We start from the raw sequence: 19,259 nt of genomic DNA, 5'->3' as shown, positions 1-19,259 counted from the left end.
TTCATGAGAGACACAGAGAGAGAGAGAGAGAGAGAGAGGCAGAGACACAGGCAGAGGGAGAAGCCGGCTCCATGCAGGGAGCCCGATGTGGGACTCGATCCCGGGTCTCCAGGATCACACCCCGAGCTGAAGGTGGTGCTAAACCACTGAGCCACCAGGGCTGCCCTGCTAGCTCTTTTTAAAAAGAAAGAAATATTTGAAGCCAGTGTTTCATGGGTCCTTTTTCATTTCCATATCTGTCAATAAGAATACAGTCTTATAATGTTTTTTTTTTTTTTTTGCATAAGTAAAAGTGTAGGCTTCATTAAATGGATAGCTTAAAATAACTTGATCCTGTTTTTTTTTTAAGATTTATTTATTTATTTATTTATTTATTTATGATAGACATAGAGTAAGAGAGAGGAAGAGACACAGAGGGAAGGAGAAACAGGCTCCATGCCAGGAACCTGACGCGGGACTGGATCCCAGGACTCCAGGATCGTGCCCTGGGCCAAAGGCAGGCGCTAAACCGCTGAGCCACCCAGGGATCCCCTAACTTGATCCTATTAAAGCTAGGCACTAATCTAATTGAGCACAGTGGTGGTATTCATTTATCATTTTTAAAGATAAGTTCAGTGTTTTAAAATTTTGCTTTTAGTAATTTATGCAATTGTGATTCTAGGTTTTATATACAAAATTTAGTTTGCTTCCATGTAGGTGCATGTTGTGATACTAGATACGTGCTTATAGATAATTGAACCATTTTCATTGTAATGAGCCTGTTTTCTAAGATTTAAAAATATTGTATTAAATAATGGCAATTTGATACATTAAAGTATTGTTTTAATGGGGTTGATTTTTATTTTGCACCTTAACTATATAAGGTCTCACTTTTCATAGCTCACTGAAGCTGGGAACATCTTTTAAAAAGAGGTGGTGGCAAAATTTAGGTACTTCAGGATCTTAGAGATTAGACATCTTAAAAGACATGTGACTAAAATGAAAAAGAACCATTCATTTAAAAGTTTTTATTAAAGAGCTGGAAGTTGAATCCTAAAAATAACTAGTCCAGTGGATTCCAAGGGGTCAGTGAAGGGTTATGTGGTGTGTTGAGATTTTTGAAACTTGAAAGTTGATGCTCTTGATGATTTTGTCCATAGTTTTGGTTACCTCTCATAAGATATGACTGGTCCATACATTTCTCTAGACTACCTCAGTGGCTTGGGCTATCGGTTGCCCAGGGAGAAGTCCTGCGCTTGTATGATCTACTACAGTAATCAGAACTTTAAAATTTATATCAAGCTGTTGGGCTTACTTCTGTACATGACAATTTCAAAGATGAAGATAAAAGATAAAATATTTTGAGTACTTAAGTATGACCTTATAAAATTTCTGCCTGATTTCTTATCACTTGAAGAAATTTCCTGTGCATGACTTGGTTCTAGGTGTGAATCAGCAAACCTGATTTCTTCATTTGTAAAGCTGAAATGATTTCTGTTCTTGGAGCCCCAAAGATTGTTAGAGTATAACAAGGTGTGATTGGTGTGCATTATCTCCTCTACTGCCCCCTACCAACTTTATGTACTGTTACTGGATGTTCTGCTTAGAACAGTTAACAAATACTGGTTTAAATTTTTTTTTTTAATTTTTTAACTTTTATTTATTTATGATAGTCACAGAGAGAGAGAGAGGCAGAGACACAGGTGGAGGGAGAAGCAGGCTCCACGCACCGGGAGCCCGACGTGGGACCCGATCCCGGGTCTCCAGGATCGCGCCCCGGGCCAAAGGCAGGCGCCAAACTGCTGCGCCACCCAGGGATCCCAATACTGGTTTAAATTAAAAATTTTGGTTCAGTTTTTTCACACATTCTATTGGCAGAATATCCAGCTTTTAAATCATATATTTAGCTATTCCAATTCTAGGAAATAAAAATAAGTGACTAGGTTTTATACGAATGAAGTGTTCCTTGGTTAAAATATTTATTTTTAAATATTATGGCAGGAAAGGGACCAGCGACTTACTTGCTTGGGATCCCCTGTTTGGACCATCTCTTGATTCATCATCTTTGGCTTCACTGAATTCGTCATCATCATCAGGTAGTGTGTGTATGTGTGTGTGTATTTATTATTTAAAAGATTTTATTTATTTATTCATGAGAGACACACAGAGAGAAGCAGAGACACAGGCAGAGAAAGAAGCAGGCTTCATGCAGGGAGCCCGACGCGGGACTCGATCCGGGACTCCATCATGCCCTGGGCCAAATTCAGGCGCTAAACCGCTGAGCCTCCCAGGTGTCCCAATATGCGTGTGTATTTAAACTGAGGAATTCATGAGTTACTTTTTCCTGATTTATTCATCACTTTTGTGTTATACTTAATGGTCAAAAATATTTTTAACTTATCCTCTCATATTGTCAGATAAAGTGATTTTATACTGATTTTGTTAACTTGGCTGAAAGACCCTATGCCTTAAACAAAAATTTATCAAAAACCAATTTTTTTCATTGATGTATTCATTTCAATATATCATTCCCTTATCAATGCCCAGATAATTCTGTTTTTAGATCATTCCACTGCATAGATGTGCATTAATGTAACCAGTCCATTGTTATCGGACATTTGAGTTGCAGCTAGCTTTCTTGTTTTATGAAAATCCACAGATAAATTATTACAAAGATATTATGAAAATTCTATCAGTACAACATGTGAGTTTCAAGATATACCCATTGATATTTATTGCCAAACTGCTTTCCAGAAAGGCTTTAGCACTTCCCAAGCAATGTATGAAACAGTTTGGTGAATGCTTTTTAGTTGTTTTGGCAAGAATGCGTTTTCTTTTATTCAAAATAGTAAATTCCACTAGCCAACAGTCAAAGTAGGCCTCAAAATGCTTGTTTAATAGAACGCTGCTTGTTCAAAATAAGAAAGTAAAATCCACTGTAAATTGATCTTCAGCCTTCTTTGGGATTTCGGGATTGCTGTTCAGTATTTGGGGTTAGGAGAGTGGTGGGGAGAGAACTTGAACTGATTGAGTTCCTGCCATGTTGCTCTGTTAGAAGCTACACTGTTTAATTTCACTTCATTAACTGCTCCATGAAGTCCATTTTATTGTCCCAATTTTGTAGATGAAAAAAAGTAAAGCTCAGAGATGATTTGGAACTTCTCTGAGATCATTTCATAGGAAATGAAGCAACGATTCAAACCTGGATCTTACTAATTCTAAAGTTCTGTTCATTGTACTCTAACATACCTACCAAACATAAGACATTCTGAAACATAAATGGATTTTAGGCAACCTTAACTCCAATTTGTAATTTTGAAGGGACGATGATCTATATTTAATACTTATAAAACAGCAAGAAACAATGAAAGATAGTTGAACATATTCTGAAGTACATTATAGCCTTCCTCAGTGGACATGTTATTATTTACTTTTATAAAACTAAATAGGTTATATAAGGAAAGTAATTGTAAAGGAAAAACTGAAGTTATCATTAAGGTCTCCTTTTTGTTCAGTGAAAATGTAAGAATGGTGTTTTATGAATTATTTATCAAAATACCACATAAGAATTTTCACATTGGTATCACACAGGATTTAGTTACATAGAAATTTTTTCCTAGCCCTACCCTTAGTCTCTTACTCTTTTTTTCAGCACAGTCTCTTCCTTTTCAAAAAAGTCCTCACTTTTCAAAACTCTTGCTGTCTCAAGTATGTTTCACCCATGTCACTTTTAACTTCAGGTAAAAAATGATTCATTTTTGTTCAGTGGCCATTTGATGTGTAGTAGCCAGGAAATAAAACATTTATTAACCCTTTGTTACTTTTTAAGTTCACTTTTGTATGCATTTTTAAACTTTCCTATATAGTCTGAAAAATGATGTCAAATTATTTTACCTTTCAAAGAATGTTAGTCATGATGAAAAGAGATGATGGTAAAAACCTAAAAATATTTGAGAAGATATAAAGGGGGGCGGGGGGGAATGCCTGGGTGGCTCAGTGGTTGAGCATTGGCCTTTAGCTCAGGGCGTGATCCTAGTCCCGGATCAAGTCCCGGTCGGGCTCCCTGTGAGGAGCCTGCTTCTCTCTCTGCCTGTGTCTCTCTCTGTGTCTCTCATGAATAAATAAATAAAATCTTAAAAAAAAAAGAAAGAAAGTACAAAGGAGATAGTGCTACGTTACTCAGCAGTGTGCCTGACTGGCTAGTGTTGGGAGCAATGTTGGAGTTAAAAACCAGCCTAATATTTTTGAAAAGATAATTTTAAAGAATTTTTATAGATCTGATGTGCTCAGTTAATTCATGAAGAGAAAAGAAATGCTCTACATTAAGACTTATAGGAGGGTTTTGCTTGTATATCAGTGTTTACACTTTTACCAACTGTTGGAGTTACATTTTGCTCCTCTGAAAAAACGGAATAATTATGGCTTCAGTTTTACCCCTATGTTTTTTAAATCTCGTATGCTCTCATGCCTATTTTCCTTAATAGAAAATTTGGACTTATGCTTTTGTTTGAAAATGTATAACTATATTTTTCTAGTTTTGAATGATTAACATAACATTAACCTGAACCAAGAAAACTATTTGGCTATGTAGATTCATATATATTTTTTTAAGATTCATATCTTATTCGAGAATTTCCCTGTTGCTTCTGGTTTTTCAACTACTTTCCCCTCGTTCAGCTTTAGGAACTTAAGGAGTACAGCAGAAACTCTTTGTCTCCCATGGATTTGTTTGAGTGTTTAGTAATTGAGTCTTTTCTTGAAAGCAGCCTGTATTTTGAATTGGAAAAAGTGACTTGTGATTATTTGAAAGAGCTGAACCTTAACACTTCTACCAGGCTTGGTTTGTTTTGAGTTGGACAGGCTGTTTGTCTGGCAGTAATGAAGCTCAGGGGTACGTCTCTGTGACGTGGAGCTCTCACAAGCTTGAAATAACTTGTCAGTGCTGGTTTCATTGATAATGGGCTTCTCTTGCAAGTCACTATGTCGTAGCACAGGGAAATGTTATGGTTCTCAGGCTGGTACATATTTCTTCCAGTGCACAGCTTCAAGTAGGGTGCAACGTGACAGAAGTGGCTCATGACAGAAGTGGGGCTCGCTGGGAGAAGGCAGTGGCCTTAGAATCTGCACAGAGTTTCTTAGCAGCGTTTTACGGTTTTCTTCAAGCATCGGAGATCTTTCTCAATGATTCCATACCCCTCGTGCATTGACTTTCACTCCTCTGTGACTCCCTTTTGCTTTAGGTCCTTTCCTGTCACCTGCATTCCCCTTCCTTTCATATCTGTGTTCCCTTATCAGTGACCACCGGTCCTCAGCCTGTTTGTTTCTCCATAGATGTACTTAGGCCTATTCATATGTTTTGTTTTTTTTTCAAAGATTTTACTTATTTATTCATGAGAGACACAGGGAGGAAAGAGAGAGAGAGGCAGAGACACAGGCAGAGGGAGAAGCGGGCTCCATGTAGGAGGCCTGACTTGGGACTCGATCCCGGGTGCCCAGGGTCAGGCCCTGGGCTGAAGGTGGCGCTAAACCGATGAGTCACCTGGGCTGCCCAACTATTCATATGTTTTTAACCTGCACATCTGCAAACTTAAAGAACGTAATGATTTCTATTTCCTCCCATCCATATTCTTCAGTCTGAATTATAGCCCCACCTTTTACAATAAACTAAAGGGATTTGAAAATACTTTAAAATACTATAAAGATGATTTAAACATATTTGCTCTCATTCTTCAATCTTGTTTAGATTTTGCTAATATATTTATGACTTTTGATGATTTACACTTGGATTTCATTAATTTCTACCAGAATTGAGTTATTTTTAATGAGGAATACTTAGGTTAGTATCTCTGATTTATAAAGTAGCAAAATTTGCAAATGGTGTTGAAAAACAACATTAAATTTATGTAGAATTCTATCATTAAAAAAAAAAAAAAAGGTATCCCTGGGTGGCGCAGCGGTTTGGCGCCTGCCTTTGGCCCAGGGTGTGATCCTGGAGACCCGGGATGGAATCCCACGTTGGGCTCCTGGTGCATGGAGCCTGCTTCTCCCTCTGCCTATGTCTCTGCCTCTCTCTCTCTCTCTCTCTCTCTCTCTCTGTGACTATCATAAATTAAAAAAAAAAAAAATTTATGTAGGATTTAGGAACAGTGAACTCTAGGATTTCTGTAAGTATTTTCTTACCAAAAATTAATTATAGTGATTTGGGGGAATTTTTTCCATAAATAATGTATTTTTGATACTTTTAATTATCATCAGAAACTTTACAATGTAATTCAACTTGTAATTTGACTTTTAATTAAGGTAAGTGTTTTATTTAGAGTCCATGTGACTACTAAAAAGGTGTTGCTTCAAAGGCTTGGTCTTGCATTACTGTCTGTAAGTAGATGTACTGGCAATAAACTAAAGGCCTTCAGCCTTTAACTGGTTTATTTTCACTAGCTAGTTTGTCAGAGTTTGTTTTTTTTTATATGTATAAAGAATTGAGGGGCAGCCCGGGAGGCTCAGTGGTTTAGCGCCGCCTTCAGCCCAGGGCCTGATCCTGGAGACCCAGGATCCAGTCCCACGTCGGGCTCCCTGCATGGAGCCTGCTTCTCCCTCTGCCTGTGTCTCTGCCTCTCTCTCCCTCTCCCTCTCTCTCTCTCTCTCTCTGGTCTCTTATGAATAGATAAATAAAATCTTAAAAAAAAAAAAAAAGAATTGGGAATACAGTTGTGTGTGTCAGTTCTACTGAGCAGTTAACTTTTTTTATTTTCAGGAGTATTGTTAGCTTCAAGAAAAGCCCATTTGATAGATTCCCAGTATTTCAACAATTATGGATAATTTTATACATATATATGTGTGTATATATATATATAATTTTACACATACAAATATATATATCAAAAACTGGAAAATGAGCTTTGAGTACTGAGAGTTCTTCTATAATAGAATGTTTTTATGTAAGAATTACTACATACTACTAATGATTTTTTTCAAATTCTCTTTTTCCCCCCCTACCAGCCAGGCCCACAACTCCTCTTTCTGTAGGCACCATTGTCCCACCTCCAAGGCCTGCTTCCAGACCAAAGCTTACTTCAGGCAAACTCAGTGGGATTAATGAAATAGTATGTACTCAGGTTTTTTTTTTTTTTTTTAAATTATAATTGTTTGATTTAAGATGCAAATGTATTTTTCCTATATGCACCTATAAACAGTTAATTGCTTGGAATTATCTAATTGAATCTTCAAATTATAGAAGAGCTTTTCCAGCCAACATATCCTTTACTCCCTCATATTATTTCAGTGATCATACCTATGGAACAAGACATTGTTCAGGAGGAAAAGAGATGCCTGAGAAAGTTGGCACATCATAAAAAGACCATTCAGTACCTATTCTTTCACAATTAAGAAACAGTATTCATGTAATTCTGCTTTAAGTAAAATATTAAGGAAGAAATGGTGGCCTGTTCTTAGGGCTTAGAAGTTTACTGCCAGGAGAATCCTGGAGGGCATCTAGTCCAGCTTTTAAACATAAACTGGAGTTTAGGTCGCTTAACTGACTTGTCAAAGTACATGTTGCTTAAGGAAAAAAAAAAAAACATTGGCCTACAAAAGTTGTCAGGTAACTAAAGAAAATCTACAAGGTATATCCAGAGTGAGGTTCTCCCAAACCAGTCTTCTTGCCTCATCTCTTCTACTTTGCTTCACGTTTTACACTAACTGCCAGTATTAAATTTCTAATAATCAAACTTAAACATCTTATTCTCCATATAGATGTCTCCAGTGGTTCCCCATAATCCACGTGTTTGAATGTTTTAACTGAATGTATGAGGCTCTTTATAAAGTTGCCTCAACAGCCTATGTTATTACCATACTAACTGTCCAGCTTTCTCCTCTTTGCAACCTGTGTTCAGCCCTTTCAACTCTCTGCCATTCGCCAACCACATCATGCTCTTTTATGCATCCATGTCTTATTTTGCTCCCATTACTGAAGTGCCCCTCAATTGTCTGTGTAGGAAAATGATCTCTTTTTTAAGATCCAGCTAAATATCATCTAGCTATTTGATCATTTCTCCTCCCCAAGTGGATTTAATCACTCTTCCTTATAACCATATACTTTACCCTTATTTCTTATAGTGCACAAATTATATTGTGTATACTTCCCTGTGTGTTCCCTTCACAGGACTGTGCCTTAGCCAGTTTCAAACTTTGCATAATGCCTGTTACATAGTAGATATTTCATGAATAAATGAAAAGGCTTGAGCACCAAATATTGAAATGGTGACATCTTTCTCTTCTTATTCTAATGAACAGAGTTAAGGAAGTGCACTCAAAGACTAGGTACAGGCTGCCAAGGAGATGATGTTATTTGAGTAATATAAAAATGACTGCCTCTGAGTAACATAAGATTTCTTCCTGATTACAAAAGCATTGTAAGATCATGTAAAATTTGGGAAATAAAACAGAAAAATTAAAATCCCTTCCATATTTTATGACCCAGAGATAGCCAGTATATATATGTGTGTGTGTGTGTGTGTGTGTGTGTATCTCCTTTCATTAATTTTTGAGTGCTTAAGAATTTATTCAGATGCAGTAAAACATAGTTGTTAAAGGCACAAGCTTATTAGTCACTGATTAGTCACTGAGCAGTATTAGATAAGTTATGTGTTTGGAGTCTGTTTCCTTAGGTGTAAATGAGTATAAAGAGAATGGCTGGTGTGAGACTGAAATGAGTTACTATGTGTAAAATACTTGCAACATTACCGAGTGCAAGTAAATATGCAAAAAAAAGTTACTGTGCATGATAAATCAAAGGTCATAGTTTACATATTTTTTATTCTTCACTTGAAAATATTTTGGGGATATCTTTCTATTTCATGAATTATTCCATGGGCTTTAAGCTCCTTCCAAGCAGTAGAATTCTTTGTCAAATGATCTGAAGTTCCAAGTCTGTTACTAAATAACTAAAAGTTGGACTTTTATACTTGAATCTTTGACCTTTTATTCCCTGTCCCAGCCTTGAGAACCTTCTAGAAACCACCCTCTGAGGGCTTCTAGGAGCACCTTTGGAAATGGTTCTAGAGCATAAATGCTCTATCTTGTAAGACCACCGTCAACATTAAATTTCCCAGAGGTTTTTAGAAATGTGATTAGTTTAAACATTTAGTTTATTTCCAAGTTTTCATTATTCAAAACTGGCTTAATGATTTCTTTATGAACAATTTCTTAATATCCTTTTGTTTACTTCTTAGCAGACATTGTTTCCTTACTAAAAATTTTTAAGGTGAAATTCATGAACTAAAGGGTATGCATGTTTTTAAGACTCTTGATGATTATTATTGCTGTATTGCCCACCAGAAATTTGTATTTGAATTTTCTCCAGCTGTACATCTGAGTGTTCTTTTCCTTGTATGCTTATATGTGCACTTTTCCGGGGAGAAGGCCTCTCTACCTTTTACCAGATGCCCAAAAGAGTCACTAATCACACCCTTCTCACATTCCTATAGTAAATGCCTCATTGTTCTAGAACAGTGGTTTTCAAAGTTTGGTCCCCAGATCAGCAGCAGCATTACCATCACCAGGGATCTTGATAGAAATGCGGTTTCTCTGGGTCTGCACCAGACAAATCAGAAATTCTTCTGAGAAGTGGCCCTCTGAGTGATTCTAATGCATGTTTATATTTAAGAACTGCTTTTTTGAAGTAGTGCTGTTCAGTAGAAATATCATGCAGCAACAAATATTAAAGTATTCTAGTAGCCACAGTAAAAAAGTAAAAACACTAAAATTGACATTTTATTTTACTCATTATATGAAAAAAAAATCATTTTACAATGTAATCAGTATAAAGATTGAGAGGTTATTTTGTTTGTTTGTGTGTGCTAAGTCTTCAAAATCTGTGTATTTTATACTTAATTTGAACCAGCCACATTTCAAGTGCTAGTGGCTACTGTACTGGACAGTGCCATTCTAAAATAAGACAAAAACCACTTGAGAAAATAGGTATTTTTGTGTTTTTCTAAAAAATTATAAAATACACATTCTAAATTGTAAATTATAAAAATGTAGCCATGTGATATTGGTCATGAAGCCATGTTGCTATAGGAGAAATTTCCCCCATGGTAGGTTGAACAAGACTTTTTTCTGAGTTTGCAAGTTTTATTTTTTAATTTTTATTTTTTTTAATTTTTATTTATTTATGATAGTCACAGAGAGAGAGAGAGAGGCAGAGACACAGGCGGAGGGAGAAGCAGGCTCCATGCACCGGGAGCCTGATGTGGGATTCGATCCCGGGTCTCCAGGATCGCGCCCTGGGCCAAAGGCAGGCGCCAAACCGCTGCGCCACCCAGGGATCCCTGAGTTTGCAAGTTTTAGATTAGCTGCTGAATTGAATATGTTTGGCCTCATACCCTGCACTATTTCCATCTGTGTACATAGGGAGTTGCAATTTTATACTTTGCTGTATCTTTGTAATCTGTCTTCATTATCAGTCATCAAAAAGCCATTCTCTGGAACTAATAATTGAATACCATTTAATTGTGGAAGTGAGGGTTTACTTAGTGTAAAACACTTGGATGGTATCTAATTTTCATGAAGTGTGTATCTGTAAATGTATATTCATGGAATCAAGAGTTGACTAATTTTAGTTGTATGAATGCTTATAAAGGGTTTTGTTTTTGCCATTTGTTTTCATGTCCCTCAAATAATTGAGGACAGAAACAATGTCTTTGTTATTCACTGCTTGGTTTCTAGTACCCAACCCATGGCCTGATGCATAGTAGGCACTAAATGAGTATTGTTTTCAGTTTATATTTTTATAAGCAGGAAAAGGTTATTTTTAATTAAGCTAATAAATATGCCTTATGTTAAAAAAATGAAATTTCTCAGCAAGTGTTGATCATCTCTTATTGGGACTCTTAGGAATGTGGAAGGAAAAAAAAATCCATTCACCCAGGTAAAAGATATGAAATATTTTTCGTATTTGTTTTTTTTGTTGTTTAGAAAAGTGGGAAGGCAGTAGAATTGATTTTCTCAAACCTCCTTTAGGGGTTAAACTGTCTCAAACAGGAAGCATTACAAGGAATTATAAAAGGAAAACGGACACATTTGTAAACAGTGAAAATAAAGCCAAACAACATATAGGGACAAAGTGTTTGCAGCATATAAAGCAGAGGGGTTAGTGAAAGCTCAGGTAATACTAAGCCCTCCTGAAACTAAATCAGAGAAAGCTAACAAAGAAAATTCATAAAAGGCAAAATGCCAATTTTATTTTTATCAATTTTAAAATTATTTTTCCTTCTGAGTCTCATCCATTCATTGCTGACAAGGGTACAGAGAAATATTCTCTTATATTTATAGGAAGTAAAGTGAATAATCCTTTTGGGAAGCAGTTTGGCAGTATGTTTGAAAAACCTTCATACAGTTTGAACTAATAGTTTAACTTCTGAGAATCTGTCTTAAACATACTTTTTGAAATAGAGAAAATGTCCTATGAATAAAGGTTCTCTTGACAGCATTATTTTGAAATAGCCTTCCTAGCCTTTAATCTATACTTGAAAATTATTTGACCTGTGGCATCTCTATTTTTGGTTATAAGAAAATCAACTTATATTAAAATTAATCTTACCTGGTAACTAAAAATCTGTTCTTATAAGGAGCAGTTGTTTTAGCACTTTGGTAAATAACTTTTTGTTTTTAAGCCCAGGCCATTCAGCCCACCTGTAACTTCCAATACCAGCCCACCTCCTGCAGCTCCGTTAGCACGGGCAGAAAGTTCTTCTTCTATCTCATCTTCAGCTTCATTGAGTGCTGCCAATACTCCAACAGTAGGTAAGTGATTATTATAGATGACATGTGATAGTTAGCATCCCCAGTATGGCCAGGCTGAATTTTGTTTTTTAATAAGCTCACGAATTTAACATTAGAAATTTTGGTTTTCTGGAAATACAGTTGGCATTATCAAATGTGCTGCATTTTCCTTTTCTGTTACACAGTTTATATTATCTGAATAGGAGAAATTTTTAGCACTGTTGAGAGTGCATCAAATTTATCAACTACTGACCAATATAAATAGTCGAAGGCAAAATACAACACAGTCCTTTCTAATGTGAAATGATACTTAGATTCCTTAGAGTTTTTATTTTTATTTTATTTTTTTTTATTTTTTATTTATTTTTTTTTCTTAGAGTTTTTATTTCAATAATGATTCAACTTAAGAAAGTTTTGTGCTTACAATGAAGTATTCCTACAAGAATTTAAAAAATAAAGATCTAAAAGTAAATATAGGCATATAAGCCTAAACCCCACGAAATCCAGTATTTTATTACATCTAGTTTTTTTTTTTTTAAGATTTCATTTATTTATTCATGAGAATACACAGGAGAGAGAGAGAGAGAGAGAGAGAGAGAGAGAGGGAGGGAGGGAGGCAGAGACACAGGCAGAGGGAGAAGCAGGCTCCATGCAGGGAGCCTGACATGGGACTCCATCCAGGGTCTCCAGGATCAGGCCCTAGGCTGAAGGCGGCGCTAAACCGCTGAGCCACCCGGGCTGCCCTACATCTAGGTTTTAAGACATTTTTCTATCTTCACTTATAACTAATTTTTTTCTACAAATTCTTACTACTTTTCTTGCCAGCTGTTGATATAATAAAGCACAAAGCCACTTTAAAGCTGTTGTGTTGTAGGAGTTACAGCATTTCATTAAAATTAGAACTGTCCTTGTTGCTGCTTCTAAGCAGTAAGAGTTCATCTTTGACAGTCCCATTCACTGATGCACACTAACTGAACATAATTCAGTAGTGCTCTTAAGTGTGATCCTGTACCATCTGTCTGCATCACCTGAGAACTTACTAGAAACAGAGACCTTTTAAATCCCAAGCTCAGTATGGGGTTAGCAATTTTGAACAGGCCTTCCAGGTGATTGTGAAGCATGGTAAGTTTGAGAATGACAGCCATATTTAATTACATCCGATTTGTGAAAACTCAGAAAAGAGAAATGCATTTTCTAAGTTTGGAATTGTAAAATGACATAATAAGAGGCTAATATAAGATTAAAAGTAATTTCATATTTACATGTCCGAACATGATATTATCATCTTATTTTATACACCTTTACGAACATACCGGTTTTCCAGTCTTTTAATTTCAGGTAAACTATATTTAATAAGTTTTTCTATTTGTTGTATCAAGCACTTTATTCTTACCTTTTCTTTTTTTGTATATGTGATTTTGTTAATTTTGGTTTTTACAGACTGTTTTTGTCATAAAAAACATAGATGGGTCCTTTAAGAAGTCAGATGGGTGGGCTAGGTGCCTAAAATTAGCTTTACTTCTCTATTTTCCCTAGATTATTTAGAAGGATTTCAGTTTGTGATGAAACTATTTTTGATTGAGTAGGTACATATTTGCTTTTAGTTTGGGTCAGTGTTGGCAGTAGAAGAACCACAGGGTAGATGATAGCGATGATCTAGGCAGGCAGGATATAATGTGGATTTTGTACAACAAAGGTACTTTAAATCTACCATAAAAGTTCACTTTTAGAAATTATAATGCTTATTCAGCTAAGTTTTTGATTCTTCTTGAAAATATTTTATTTTCCTGCAATATTTTGTTTTATTTAAATATGATAGAAGATGATAATTTGATTGGGACACTCTCTGAAATTGAAAAGCAGTGTGAGACTTCACAAGGTATTGTATCAAAAGCAATGTATGTGTTGACTAATGATCCTAAAATGTATCTAAAATACTTTGTTACCTCATTTTTCCTTTTTCAGCAATGTATGGTGTCTCAGAAGTCAAGAATAACTCTAAGGTTTTACGTTTGTACTAATTATGTCCAGTTGCTATATATAGGATCTATTGATATCAAATCCCCAATTATAAAAACATATAAAAACATCCCCAATTTTTGCATTGTCTTTCATCTCTGCTTTTCTTTCCTCTTCCACATTAAGAAATGTCCGTAAATCTTACTGCTAACGTTGTCAGAGAAAAAGTCATTAGAAAAGAAGCAGCAGTACGATGTCAGTTAAAAAAAAAAAAAAAAAAAAAAAAGGTAATACCTCAACTACCAGAGCAAAGGCTGTCCTAGGAGGACTGTCCATCTAGTGAGGTGAGGTCAGAGGTATAAAGTTAGCAAATAGTTGGGAGTGGTTTTTACTCCTGAGCAGAAAGAAATTCCACAAAAATATCCATTGATTGTTACAGGAAAATACTTCATACTTCAACTTTATAAGCTTTCTGCATTTTTGTTACAGGAAAATACTTCATACTTCAACTTTATAAGCTTTCTGCATTTTTGAAGCATATAGTTTAAATGTAGAACAATGAAACCAAAATTAGAACACATGATATTCTTCTAAGGAATACAGAGGATTTTTTATTTCTAAGAAATGATTTATTCTGAGTAGTGTATTATAAATTTACACTTTTATACTATTTTAAGAACTTGATTACTTATTTCCTACGTCAATTTTTTTAACTATGCATGTGCAATATGATCTTGAAAGGAAAACAAGAATAGAAAATACTAAAGCGGATATACCAAAATGTTAAGTAGATTTTGAGTTTTCCCCCTACTGCTCAGTGCTAGACACGTTATAGTTAGTAAATAGTAGCTATTTTGATTTTTTCAGATTTTTATATTATTGCATTTTTAATTTTCATATGAAATTTTAAGTTTTTTACAGTCAGGAAATGGAGGGAGTTACTTTTTCCATTGGCCTAGAAGCAGTTCTTGTATTGATTTTTAGTCCCTGAGCTATTTTTCTAACTATGAAAAACCTTCTGAGTCAAAATTCTTTCAAAATTTTAAATACCACAAAGTCTTCGTGGCCATTAAAGCTAACAAAACATCTTTCTAATTGTAGAATCTCAGGGTCACTTGTGAGGCAGAGCATTAGTACTGATTTTTGTCAGAATTAGTATTTTAGGTATTTCAAAAGAACTCCACCTTTCACTGTGGTACACTGTACTCTTATCTGAAATAAAAATACCTGGTGGCTATGAACATTGACATTTATAGAACAAAAATATATATTCAAATTTCAGAGATACATGTTGACCCAATTATTCATTCTTAGAAAAACTAAATATATTATTGGCTTATTTTTTATAAAATTTCATCATTTATTGTATATTACATAAAATGCTCCACTTTCCAATCAGTAGCAATAGTGGTAAGGTGTAAATAGGAAGGGTGCATTTGTCAAGAAAGGTAGTCAACTATTTTCTTTTTAAAGATTTTATTTATTTATTCATGAAAGACACAGAGGAGAGAGGCAGAGACACAGGCAGAGGGAGAAGCAGGCTCCATGCAGGGAGCCTGATGCGGGACTCGATCATGGGACCCTGGGGTCATGCCCTGGGCCGAAGGCAGGCACTAAATCACTGAGCCACCCAGAGATTCCTGGTACTATTCCTCAACTATTTTGAGGAATTTTCTTTTATGAAATAAGCCAAAAACTTTGCTTAGGTTAAAAAAAAAAACACACACACACACAAAAAAAACCTGAACATAGGCATATATTAAATTTCTTTACATTTTATTATTTAAAAAAACTGATCTTTATATGATTTGACTCTAAAGGTGTATTATGTAAGTGAACTTTATGTCAGGAATATTATAAAAAATAACAATATAGTTCTATCAAGGTAAGGAAATGTAATGTAAGGACCAAAAAAGTAAAAAAATTATAATGAGTAGCACATGAAACATTATACTGTTCATTTAGAAGTAGGTGAAATACAAAAATCCAGTTTAGTGCCCTGAAGTGTGTGATTGGTAGAACCTGAAACAGTTTAGTATCTGAAGGGTTATGAAGAAATGTTTTGGAAATTTCAGTTCTTCAGGGGAGGGTCTTTTTCCTTCTGATATTCCTTAACCCATGCGTTCAATGTCATTTCATATAAAAGAAAAGTCAGTGTGACATATTTTTCTGATTCTTTTTCTTGTCTTCTGTATTATGTTCCAGTTGGTTTTATGCTGTTTCTTAACCTCCAGATTTATACATCGGCCAACAATGGAACCGGTAGTAGTCATTTGTGATAAGCTAATAACATTGTGAATTTACCTGTCTTGATATCTTATAAATGTCTTTTCTGTATGATTTGACAAATGAATTACATGTATTCTAGGTGTGTCACGAGGTCCCAGCCCTGTCAGCCTTGGAAACCAGGACACCTTACCTGTTGCAGTTGCCCTTACAGAATCTGTTAATGCCTATTTTAAAGGAGCAGATCCCACCAAGTTAGTTTTAAAAAGATGTGTGTGTGTGTGTGGGGGGGGGGTGTGTGTACATGTGCACACACATGCATGTTTGGTGGGGAGAAAGCTTAGTGGTAAATTTTAAGAGTTATATTTTGATTCTGTTATAGGTGAGAGTTTTCTGTTATTTATTTACCTGCCTTTTTTGTTATCAAATATAGCCATTTAGCAATTACCTTTCTTAAAAAATCACTATAATCAGCAGTGGTAATGGCTTTTCCCCCCCCACTTTATTTATATTCTTGACCAGGCTGTAGGACCATTATGACCCATCTGTTTAACATATCTGTAGAGCAGGATGATGGCAGCTGACCTAGAAGGGAATAGAACTCTGAACCTTGGCTAAATGTGTATCATTGGTGAAAGTGTTCTGTTTGAAAGAGAGACCTAGAATATAGGTTTCGTTCTTGAGACTCTGGTCAAGGAATTGGTTTAACCTTCTTTTAAGAAATGTTTTGGTGAATGACCACTCCTACTTTCCATGTACTCATTCAACATACATTCACCAAATATTTGAGCGCTTACTGTGTGTAAGACATGGTTATAAGCTTGTATTATCATGCAAGAAGCAGCTTTTTAGTTTTCTTAATTTATGATAAAAAACAAAAGGTTTGTATTATTTTTTTAAAGATTTTACTTATTTATTCATGAGAGAGGCAGAGACACAGGCAGAGGGAGAAGCAGGCTCCATGCAGGGAGCCTGATGTGGGTCTCGATCCTGGGACTTGATCCCAGGACTCTAAGATCACGCCCTGGGCTGAAGGCAGGCGCTAAACCGCTGAGCCACCCAGGGATCCCCAATGCAAACCTTTGAGAGAAGAACTTTGTTTAGTCTATTAAAGTATCCTCCACACTTGAGTATTTGATGGATGATTGTATGCTGAATAACATGAAAGGGAGTGGAATTGATATATGCTATGAAGAAAAATAAACTAGGGTAAGAGGAGATAGAATTACATAGAGGGCTTTTTTTTTTTTTTTAGATAAGATGATCAGAAAACCTTTTTGATGTTAAATTTGAGCAGATGTTTCAAAGACATTGAGGAACAAACCATGCAGATGTCTGAGAAAAGAGCATTCCAGTGAGTGTAAAAGACTGAGGTAGAAGCATACATGGCCCGTTTAATGAACAGGAAAGAGAACTATGTCACTAAGTTAGAGTTAGGATGGAGAGGAGTCGTCCCTCCTTAGGGGGAGCAGATCATGCTGGGAATTGTAGACCATGGTAAGTAGTTTAGAGTTTGTTTTGAGCAAGATGGGAAGCCAGCGAAGGCTTTTGAACAGAGAAATGAAACATAGGTTTCGTTTGTTTTGAACAGAGAAAAGAAACAGAGGTTTCTTATGTTTTTGAGGGAGCACTCTGGTTGCCACATGGAGAATAAACTAGAAGGAGCCAGAGTACAAGCAGAGAGAGGAGGTTAACTGCAGCAGTCCAGGTGAGAGATGATGGTGGCTTATATAAGGGTATTAGCTGAGGAAATCATGAGTAATAGATACTGAATTCATTTTGTCAAGATTTATAAGAGAGTAGACTGGTTAAGTTTTGAAGTACTTACTAAGACAACTGGATACATGATTCTGGAGTTCAGGGAATAGGTCATAGGCTAAGATAACATATTCAGTAGTCAGTACTGAAAGCCACCAGCCTCAGGGACTAGAGATCTGTTGAGAACTGTGGCTCCCTTCCATGTTTTAAAAACAGGAAGACAGCAATGATTTGGTAATGGAGTTTGATACAGCACGTGGCAAGAAAGGTGAGGAGAGAACCAGTAGAACAGTGTCCCAGAAATGAAGTGAATAAAACTTCTGTGAAGGATAGTGTGAAGCTGTATCTGATAGGTCAGGAAAAATTGACTTTTGACATTACAGAGATGATTGGTGATGATTTTAGTTGAGTTTTGGATGAAAGCATGCTTGGAGGATGTTCAAGAGCAAGAGATGATGCAGATACAACTATATTTGAATAAAGCAAGTGTAGAAAACTTTCAGGCTGTTTGCTCTAAGTGGAAGCAGAGAGGTGGAGTGGTAGCAGAGAAATGATAGAATCAAAGAGTTTTATTAATTTCAGGTTATGTTTTTTAGAGATGATAAACATTTTAGCATGTCTGTACACTAATGGGAAAGTTCCAATATTTTTGGAAAAAATTGAACTTGTAGGAAAGGATACGATTGCATGAGTTAAGTACTTTGATGTGTAAGAGGAGATGACCTTCGTGCAGAAGCAGTGAGATTGGCATTGGGGTATAGACTGATCATCTGTTGAAAAAGGAGGCAAGGTATGGATACAGAGTCAAGCAGGAGTTCAGTTGTGAGCCTGTGAGGAAGTTTTTTCCTGATTTCATTTCTTCAGTAAAATTTAAAGTCAAGTCAATGACTGTGAGTAGAGGGGAAGGAATATTGTAGGTTGGAGGAAAAAGAAGGCATGAGAAGAGGTAGTGTTGCATAATGATGGACTAGGAAATCCCAAGAGAAGAGGAAATAAGGATCTGAAGAAATGAATGTAAAGGTAGTAGGAACAATGGATTGTGGAGGCTTTGGTGGGGTTGGAGACTCATTGGAGATGCGGTACTAGACAGAATGAGGCGGGCAAAAAGGAAGTGGCCATTAGAGGAATGAGGAGGCTGAAATTGAGATGATGGAGGGGCTGCAGTGTGGCTGAAGTAGGCTGGAAGACAGGACCACTGGAGATAAGGGGCTGAGATCTAGGTGACCAAAATTTTAGTAGGGTTATCTGTGTGGATAATAAAGTCACTAAAAATTATGGTAGGAGTAGTGGTACACAGAAAGACTGACAGTGGGCCAAGAACTAAAATTGTCAGGAAAATGAAAGGGATGGAATAGCAAGTAGTATAGTCTGATGGTTGGGGTTACAAGACGCTGGAGGTTTTTAGGAAGGAAGTAGTAATATAGAGTTGGAAGAGGCAGTGAAGAGCAAGGAAGACATCTCCCACTGCCACTGTCAGGCCCAGGACTTTGGGTGGGGGCGGGGGGGGGGGAGGGTCAGGGAAAAATAGCTACAACTGGAGATGCTGTTACAGG

The 19,259-nt window shown here is 36.1% G+C and overlaps 1 protein-coding gene across 3 annotated transcripts in view; it reads left to right on the top strand.

Moving 5' to 3' along the window:
* The window catches only part of FCHO2 (FCH and mu domain containing endocytic adaptor 2), a 116,552-nt gene that overhangs the window by 80,000 nt on the left and 17,293 nt on the right, over positions 1-19,259 (top strand). For 2 of the 3 annotated variants that reach the window (XM_072745361.1, XM_072745360.1), the window contains 5 exons: positions 1,981-2,075; positions 6,979-7,082; positions 11,655-11,784; positions 13,583-13,642; positions 16,091-16,202. In XM_072745361.1, coding sequence (XP_072601462.1) covers positions 1,981-2,075; positions 6,979-7,082; positions 11,655-11,784; positions 13,583-13,642; positions 16,091-16,202 — 501 coding nt within the window. The remainder of the gene's footprint in view (positions 1-1,980; positions 2,076-6,978; positions 7,083-11,654; positions 11,785-13,582; positions 13,643-16,090; positions 16,203-19,259) is intronic. The other variant, XM_072745362.1, reaches the window with a different exon arrangement.

The sequence above is a fragment of the Vulpes vulpes genome, unplaced genomic scaffold (genome assembly GCF_048418805.1).
Source record: "Vulpes vulpes isolate BD-2025 unplaced genomic scaffold, VulVul3 u000000652, whole genome shotgun sequence".
NCBI classification, from domain to species: Eukaryota; Metazoa; Chordata; class Mammalia; order Carnivora; family Canidae; genus Vulpes; species Vulpes vulpes.
Note: the sequence above shows the minus strand (reverse complement) of the source record. Positions and strands in the feature narration are given on the sequence as shown.